Source organism: Juglans microcarpa x Juglans regia, chromosome 6D (genome assembly GCF_004785595.1).
Source record: "Juglans microcarpa x Juglans regia isolate MS1-56 chromosome 6D, Jm3101_v1.0, whole genome shotgun sequence".
Lineage (NCBI taxonomy): Eukaryota > Viridiplantae > Streptophyta > Magnoliopsida > Fagales > Juglandaceae > Juglans > Juglans microcarpa x Juglans regia.
This window is the reverse complement of record NC_054604.1, coordinates 27,991,476-28,001,236: the sequence shown is the minus strand read 5'-3', so window position 1 is coordinate 28,001,236 and position 9,761 is coordinate 27,991,476. Positions and strand designations below refer to the sequence as shown.

The window sequence follows — 9,761 nt, the reverse complement described above, 5'->3', positions numbered from 1 at the left end:
TGAAAGCCCAAGACAGCTACAGAAACATGCATAGGTACGAAACAACAGTACTGAAGACATGACATAGGGTATAGTTTTCATACCACGCCTGGAACTTGAAACAAAAAAAGGAAACCAATTAAGGTGAGAATTGTACATTAATTCCCCTAAATGTCCACTAAGCCTTCTTTCTTAGAGGAAGCATTCCGACTGCTTGAGAGGCTCCATGCATCTGAGAACTCCACAGGCGAGACCCCACCATTATTACCACACTTTGCCACCGTCCTCACGCTCTCTATCAACTCTTGGGTGCGAGCCTCTTGCGACAGTATCTCCAACAACTGTTCTGGGCATATCACCAGCTTCACTTTCCAGAACCGGCCATTGTTGTACCTTGAGAAGACCTCCGTGTACGACCTCTTCAGCATCCCTTGGTAATCGAGTGACATCCTATATGGGGCAGCCAACGTCGACGACGAAGATACGCTACTGATGGATCGAACGTGGCCTTGCCGCCTGACGATTTGTCCGTGCGTGCGCGTGTTGTCGTCTGTGATGTCATTGAGTGGGAGGAGATAGTAGGACTCCCCGGCCACGAGCTCTTCGTGGTGAGGGAGTGGTTTCCAGAAAAGATCATGGCTGCGGAAAATGCCGTGGCCTGCAGGGAATTCATTGGTGATGCATCCTACGGTTATTGGAGCGTAGAATTCCATGATGCCTCCGTTGGATGTGACCACTTTGGTTACTCCATGTTCGACCTCTCCTAAGCCTGCAAAGAGACAGTTTCCCATGTATGTATTAGCACTAATCGAGGTGGAGTTTCTATATAGCCAGCTAAAATTATCTAAAGCTGATCTTCTTGCTAGCTAGCTATTAATGGTGGTGGGCGCGTTTTAGAGGTTATAAAAGAGAGGGAAAGTCTAGGTGGGATAGGTAAGCGTCGGTGGGATTCTTCTTGGGAGCTTTCTTATTCCAACCACCAAAGAAGACAAAGTTGCAAAAGACAGAAGAAATGTGGCAAAGCCCACTAGTGACAATGTATATTGTAATGTAAAGTGGTCCAATATATTCATTCATACACCCAAAAAAAGAGAGAAGTTTTACTTGGGAGTTGGAGAGCATGAGCAATGGTTGCAACTAAATGATCGTTTGGGACCCATTTAGGCTCCAGAATCCTAGACACTGATCTAAAACCTTTAGCTAGCAAGCCAGTCAACATGATTAGAATCGCCCGTCAATGAACAAGAACGGGACCATTTGGTTTCCTTTCCTTTTGTACTTTTTCTTTTACCAAAAATCAAATATTTGGACCCACATTAATTTCTACGGCCATTACAAGTAATCCCTTTTCTTCTTTTTAAGGGCAAACTAAATCATGAGTTACCATGCTACTTAACGCGGGTGAGAGGTGTCTATATAATGCTAGATCTCCTCTTAAAATTTCGACACCAATCAATCTACAAGGAGTGTTAAGGCTTGAAAGATGTTCCGAATGTAACTCATCCGGGGAGTTCTAAAAAGGAACAATACGTACCGTAAAATGACCGTTCGAACTATGGAATTATAAGAAAAATGAATATTTAAGACGAATTAATTACAACAAAAATGAATATTTATAATGAGAATAGACTCATTTTAATAGTAAATTATAATCCTTTTCGTAATAAATAATTAGCCACGGAAAAATATTTTTCTTGCGGTGGTGCGCAGGTTTACCTTCTTTTTCTATTTATTTATTTATTTTATGATTAATCAGAGCTAATTAAAGTCCCTTGGAATTATTTATGAAACCCAATTCTATATTTTTTTTAAAAATAAATGTGACTTGTTCGTTCAAAGTAAAAGATCTCCCACCTTTAGAGTTCAAACATGTTAACCATCATGTTTGGTGCTAGTTATATTAATTGTACTTGAATAAAATTAATGCATGCAACCTATGATCAATAATTATGATGGAATGCAGCAACAGCTCATGTGATAGCACTGTCACGTACGTTTTGTCAAAATACACGCATATATGGTTGCCGTTGGTATTCATGAAATTAATGTTGTAGCTGCCAAATTAATTCTCAAAAATTTGTCAAAGTGCCACCAAAAAGCATTAAATGTATTGGTTGTAAATTGTCCCTATAGTCAATGACGAGACCGCATTTGCACTCCAAAACATCAATGATCGATCGAGTACCTCTAATAAAACAGTACTAACCGAAAATGGACACATGATGTTCGAGTGGACGGCATTTTGATGTCCGGCCAGTAGTAGTACCGTTTACACCAATATATTCTTTTCGAGTTTGTCAACGTGGTCCATGGAACATGTATCATATCATCACCACCACCACCATATTCAAGGCAACTGGCTGCTATCAACATCTTCATATCTCGTGACTCCAGAATTAACTTTTAACAAAAAAAAACAAACAAACAAACAAAAAAGAATGAAAGAAAGAAATCACTGGAAAAGAACAATATTGAAAAATGGGACAGCTCCGCAGGAATTGAGGGCCGGGCAGGCCGTCGGCCGCAATTCCTTGAAGTTGCTTTCTTGGTGGACCTTTGGGAAATGGCTCTTTGCAATCTGCAACATGAACTGCTTGTCACACAAGAGTAGTCCTTGGGTTCCCATTTATATGAAATAGCAGGAAATATTTATGACCCCGGCCTTTTGTGTTAAGAGGAGAGGTGTGGCTGGCTCATATTCATTATATATGTATGTAGTTTAGGAATAGTTGGGGTATATGGGTTGGAGATTTTTAATGCATTAGATATGTGTACTATGTGTATTTAGTTTTCCGCTAAATGTTGCATATATGGGGCGAGCGCGTCTAACATTTGGGATGTTTTTCTACAACTTTGAGGTGATCAATTCCATATTGAAATTAAACTTCTTGTTGATACACTAATTATTGATCCTGAGAAAATATAATCTATAACAAAGAATATACATTTCTAATTACTGCCTAATTTAAAAGAGGGCAGCTTCTTAGCTAATGTGAACCTTTGGGGCTTGCTATGTTGCAACCCTTTTTTCTGGATTTGAGTCATAATATTTATTTTTCACTAATGATGATCTATGTGTTTAGGCCTCGTTTGGTTATATAGATGAGATGAGATAAGATGAAAGTTAAAAGTTGAATAAAATATTGTTATAATATAATTTTTTTATATAATTTTTATTTAGATATTTAAAAAAAATTGAATTGTGTATCGTATATTGTGTAAGAATCTGAAAAAGTTATAATAATTAGATGAGATGAGATCAAATAGTTTATATAACCAAACGAGGCCCTTGTATGTGGGTTTCATGAATTTGATCCCAACTGCATGGAGGTGTATTTTTTTTTACGACGATAATTCAATTTTATTAATAATCCTCACTAATGACACACACGACACAAGTAGAAAGCTGAGGTTACAAAAATGTAGGACTAATTTTTTTATGATGCATATTACAAGTAGTACTGAATGGAGATGGTGTCTCTCTGTTTTCTCATGAAAAAATAGAGTACTTTTTTCCTAGTGCTGTCGGGTGGATTGAAGAATAATCAGGTTCTTTATAACATGGAAACCTTTTTCCACCCCAAATAATAAAGTGCCTACTCAGGTATGGTCTCAAGCATACATGCACTGGTCTCCACACCTTGACATGGAACCAACACCAATCGATACACTTTTCCGAATTCCCATGACCATGTCCTCCACTGTTATCTTCTCGGTCAGCAAGTCGTGAAGCTAGCTGTTGCTTGATCATAACAACTTTCATTATATCTTTGTACCACTTTTACCAATATCGATCCAATATTGTAGAACAAAGAAAGTAAGCACCGCTAGATATATAGGAGAAGATAATGAACATGTCCAACCTTCAAGTACTCATATATAATTTAAAGGAAGGTGCCGCAATTTATGGTATTTCTGAGAGTTAAAAACCATAACTTGAGAAACTCTTCTAAGACATCTTTTACAAGCATAGGCTTCGTGTGCTCTAAAATCCTACAGCCAGTTTTCACAATCCTTTAAACTTCTAGGTGGCTGCACATTTATAGTTGCTTTGAGCTCAGGACTTTCTTTTGGGTCTAGTACCTAATGCCAAGCATGCAATTGCCCATGCTCCCAATGATTGGTGGAGGAGAGATCATGTTAATTTAAAAAAAAAAAAAAGGAATTACTAGAGAAGTTCATTTATATGTGTGATGGCGGGAAAGCTAGCTTTGAGGAGTTTTAAGGGGACAAGTGATCAGAGCCATATATTGGATGGTTTGTTACGACTTTTTCAATGGACAACTGAGTACGGGAAAAAGGAAGTATTGTTATGAATAGAGAATCTGGGAATTACTAAAACAAAAAGAGGGCGAGCAAGATAAAAACTTAAAGAAAAATACTTAATTCTTAAAAACAATTGTTGGTGATTTACATGATAATATAATAAAAATTACAATGAAATTAAAATTAAAACGAAATCAGTTTGGACTGAGGCACGGAAATATCGCTCTCTTTAAGAAGATGCAAGCCCTCTGCAGTGTACAAAGTCTCAAATTAACCGGTGCAGCAGAACTCCTATTGACTTGACTCCTCCAGGATACAACAGCCTAACTGATCATCGTATAGCCCGAATCAACTCTGGACAAGTGGTTGAGCTCAAAGCTCTACCAAAAGAACACTTTTCATTTATCTAGAAAAACTCTCAAAATTATCTAGGTACAACCCTCTTTTTTTATCTCTCTAGAGATTTTTCTCTATAAAACAACATCTCACTCAAATGGAAAAACAATACTCGACAAATCCCCACTTCTCTCAATAAGCTCAACCATTTAAATAAAAAATAAACATTTTTCTCCATCCGGCAATTGGGCATTCAATGAAAAAGAAACTCTCAACGTAAAAGAAAAAACGTTGGGCATCGATGGTACTTAATAGCAGCCAATTAACTAAAAGTTGACGGCACTAACTTATTACACCATTAACAAAGAGCCGATCAAAGAGAGTATTAGAGGGAGAGAAAATTCAAACGGCTTAGCAATAAACACAAGAGCCCAAAACCGGTAAGAAATAAAGTGACAAAACTAATGATAAAAAAACGTTTCAACCCCACAATCGTCAAACATAATTTTTTCTCTAAAAACCGTAGCTAACTCTGTAGTGTACATTAACCCTTGAACCATTAAAGCTATTAACGGATTAGAATAAAACCACGTTAAAGACCTTTCTCAATTTATAATGCTACCGTAATAGCACTAAAAAAAAGGTTACAAAAAAAATCTATCTATTAAAAAAAAATACCAACAACAATTATAAGAAATTATCTTATAAATCTAATGTGTAGTTGGGTTATATATATATATATATATATATATATATATATATATATATATATATATATATATTAGATTGTAAAATCAAAAAATAAATCGTCTGACTTAACATGTTAAGCCCCATTAGTTTATCTGATATTTTTTGGTAGACATTCTAAAATCTAAAGCGTTAAAACCGGAAGGAAGAAATCGTGGTATAATAACTGCAAATCAATGACCTAGCATTTGGAATTAGATGTAGTTCAGAAAGTCAGAAAGTGGGCGTTGGCTCTATGATCCCTTCCCGCTCTTTAATGGTGATGGCTCAAGTTATTTACAAACAACATTTACGGTGGTTTATGATCGGCTGACTATACCATGTGATATCGGTGAACATGGTGTTACAACTTACAAAGATATGAAGTGAAGTCATCGACTGAGAAGAAGAAATTATGAATTGTATTATTGTGTAATATCTGAAGTTACAGCTCTGCTTTTATACATGTAGAATACTGAAGGCTATAAAAGTAAAATCAACATAACCAATGCAACTAACTAACAAAATTAGTTCTCTAATAGTCTCCTTCAAGATGAATTGTATATATTATGCACATTCATCTTGGACAAAAGAGAAAAGAAAGAATTAAAACCCAATGGTTTAGTTAAGATGTCTGCAACTTGATGAGCTGAAGATACATGTAAAGTTCGAATGATGCCAGCTTGTATTTTCTCCCTTATGATGTGACAATCCAACTCAATACGCTTTATTCTTTCATGAAACACTGGGTTGGCAGCAATATGTAAAGCAGCTTGGTTTTCACAGAACAATAATGAAGAATTGGAAAGTGTTTGATGCAAGTCTGAAGGTAGAGAAATACACTACAAGAAATCAGGCATTTTCCAGCAATTTTAAAATCGCTGCAATAAGTGAACTTTTGCAGCAAAAATAAAATTGTCGCAGTTTTTTACAATTTAAACATGGGCTACGAAATCATGTATTTGCAGCGATTTTATGCCTTTTAACGGTGAAAACTTTCGCCACAAGTTTAAAAAACTACTCCTAAAGGGATAAAATCGACGGGATTGAGCTGGGGCGCCAAAACCCACTAAACATTTGAATTCCCCTCCCAGAGCCTTACCCAGTCTTCAGACTCTTTATCACCGTACCCCCTTCTCCACTTCGACCTTCTTTCCCGAGCCTGTGCACTACCGTCCCTTCCCACGTTATGCCGCTACCGAGACGTCGTCGTCGCCACCTCACCTAGCAAGTGAGTGTCTCTCTCTTTCTCTCTCTCTCTCCGTTCGTCTCTCTCATGCTCTCTCTCTCTCTCTTTCTCTCTCTATGTTCATCTCTCTCTCTCTCTATCTCTCTCTCTCTCTCTCTAGTTATCCTATTAAGTTTTTTTTTTCGTGAATACTATATTATCAGTCTGATTTTATACAATGACTATCGATTTTAGCATGTTTGGGAGATTGTTTCTATTAGGGTTTCATGAAAACAAAGGATTAGGATTTTTACCAGTGGATTGTAGTGTTGTATGATGTCCCATTGATAATTTTAGGTTCTTTTTTATTTTTTATTGCATTTTGTTGGAGAGTAATCTTGATTTTAGGATTTTTTTTTTTTTTATTATTATTTTGAGTCTACTCTCTTCTCAGAGTCAATTTGACTTAAACCATTTGGTTTTCTATGTCTTGCGTGTGATCTTTGTTTCTTGTAATTATTTCGTTTTATTCTTAGTCTTGTTATTATGTTCTTGTAGTGATTTACCGACCATCCACTGCAATAGCCAATTTCAGCTTCCCCTTTTAAAGGCTTTTTAAACATCATTTATGTTGATAATTTTAGATGTGAACATGTGAACTTAGAAGGTGTTTCTGATTCTATCACTGCAGATACTTACTGCATATATCAAGAGTATACAAGACCACGGTTACATTCTTCATTTGCATCGTACTACATTCAAATTTTTGTGGACATTCATATTTTTTTTGCACTGTACTACATTGGATCAGATTAAAGATCACTTTTAATTTGTGTGTGCGGGTGGCATGCACTAAAATCTTAATAGGATGTAAGCTGCCATACTCATCATATATATGTATCCACTAAAATCTTAATAGGATGTAAGCTACCACTTTTCTTTGGGGCTGAAATCAATCTTTTTATCTTTTTATCTTTTCAAATAACTATTAAGATATGGATGCAAAGTAAATCTTAACTAAGGATATGAACTAAGTAAGAAGTGATGATGGATTGGTTTATCTTTCTTGATTGAAGGAAATTTTTCTTTTTTGATACTTGGAAAACAAAAGTTTTGGCATGTCTATATAAAATTTTTTGTCTTTTGGTTATCTTTCCTTGTATCAGACATTATGCATGTGATAAGATTAGGTTTCTTATGGTTTGCTTGCTTCTGATATTCATGTACAGGTTTCTTATGACTAATTAATCAAGCCCATGAGCTTCATACTCATTGGAATCACACTATATATAGTGATTACTTAAGGACAACAAATTGCTTTGAAAATTGGTTGAGAACTTTTTGTTTCAACTTTAATAATTCCTACCTTAAAACTTTTTGTGAATGCTCCATGCCAATGTGTTTTTTTTAGAGTACTTTGTTGTTAAGTTTAATGATCTTGCTCAACTATATTTTTTCCCTTTCAACAAGTCTGGGATTAGTGTTGGTGCAGTTCTTAGTGTATTTACTATAGATTTTGGATTCTTTATTTAAGTTGCAACCATAAAATGCATACATGAAGTACCTGACTTGAGTTAAAATATTGTGAACTTGGGGTCTTGATTGCTGCTTCATTAAAATCTGTGAACACTTATGAAGCTTAACACAATAATTGTTGCTTCATTAAGATTGCTGAACACTTAAAATTCTTTGGTTGATGCAAGTTGCTCTAGATATTTAGTCATTCCCTTATTGGCCATGCATGCCCACCAACCCTCTCTGTTCTTCTCTCTTTTCCTGCCAGGGTGCAAAAACTAAATAAATACAAGCACTGTTTTATAGAGATTGCTTTGTAATGCTATTCATCATACAATTTCATTATATATATTTTTTGTGTCTCGTCTTTCTATCTTTTCTCCTATTAATTATAATGCTAGTTTCGACAACTTAATGAAGTTCATCAAACTAAGGAAACATTGAAATTCCTATTTAACTCTCAGTATTTGCAAATCTTAAACACTTTTTTGTTTTTATTCCGTTTGTTTTTATTTTCCTAAATAATTATGTTGTATTGACTTCTCCACATTTCATGCCATAGAGTCTCCGTGAGTTCCAAGCACCTCCAGAACATAACCTGGGAGTTCTGCTGGTATGTGTTCCTAAACTCTAGATTCCAGCCAGAGTTTGTCTACTACATCCTCCTTTTTCTTTATTTTGCTGACTACACATACATTTATTTTCAGACAAACGATTTGTTTTAATCATGTTTGGTTGGATTGAATGATTTTAACCCACGGCCCCCAGCTCTTCCTCCCTCCCCTGCCACCACTCCACGCCAAGTTCTGTTCTCACAATCTCATGAAGAAATTTCTCCTTTATTTGGATTGAATGAACATATTTGATTGTATTTGGCTTATTTTGTTATATGTTTCTTATCAAACTTTTTCAATCTCAGGTGAAAAGGCTTCTTTATGATGAAACATTGTTCCTGAATGAGCATCATAAAAGAAAGTTGCAGGATGAATTTGGTAAGGACAAGTAGCAATTGATTTTTTTCAATTGTTGCAACAAAAGGGAGTTTTATTGTCTGGTGCAGTTGTAGAAGTCTCAGGTTTTCAAGAGCAAGTACATGATGGGTATGAGACTTGAGTCTTATTCTTGATCCTGTGCCATTTCTTTTTTATCAAAAGAAGAAGAAGAAGAAGAAGAAGAAGAAAGGAGCATGAATATGAAAGGGGAAAATCACCATGGTTTTAATTTAGAGAAAAGTACATATGCCATGGTCTTTAGTTTACATTGGTATAACCAATCAATATGAGCTTGTGGTTATGACATCTGTGAGAAAAAATGAATCAATTGTATTATTTCGATTGTAGCCTTTACACAGACTATATGTACGATTACATGGCTGATTTACAGAGCTAATTACAAGGAAATAAAATAGGAAACTTTCCTTCCTAAAACAGATTTCTATATCAGTGGGATTCCTTAATGTTTATCCCCTAATCCTAGGGAAGTCAAAGATACAAATATATAGGTTTCCTAATATACCAAAGATTGAGGGAATCAATTATCTATTTTCCAACACTCCCCTCAAGCTGGTGAATATACATGCTTCATTCCCAGCTTGAAGATAAGTCATTGGAATGCTGCACTGCTAAGCCCTTTTTGTGAGTACCGCGAGTTGGCCATTAATCCATTATCCAACTTTTCTTTTATGAAATGTCTATCCACTTCAATGTGTTTTGTTCTATCATGTTGAATAGGATTGTGAGCAATGTTGATAGCTGACTTGTTGTCACAAAAT

General features: G+C 35.6%; 1 protein-coding gene across 1 annotated transcript; it reads right to left on the bottom strand.

Annotated features, from left to right (window-relative positions):
- LOC121235736 lies at positions 1-978 on the bottom strand. Its single transcript, XM_041132118.1, has one exon. It carries the CDS (start codon positions 768-770, stop codon positions 147-149), a length of 624 nt encoding a protein of 207 aa, XP_040988052.1. The 5' UTR covers positions 771-978; the 3' UTR covers positions 1-146.
- Between the last annotated feature and the right edge of the window lie 8,783 nt (positions 979-9,761).

Coding starts and splice junctions, on each gene's coding strand:
- LOC121235736 (XM_041132118.1), bottom strand. CDS start 770: ATGGGAAACTGTCTCTTTGCAGGCTTAGGAGAGGTCGAACATGGAGTA.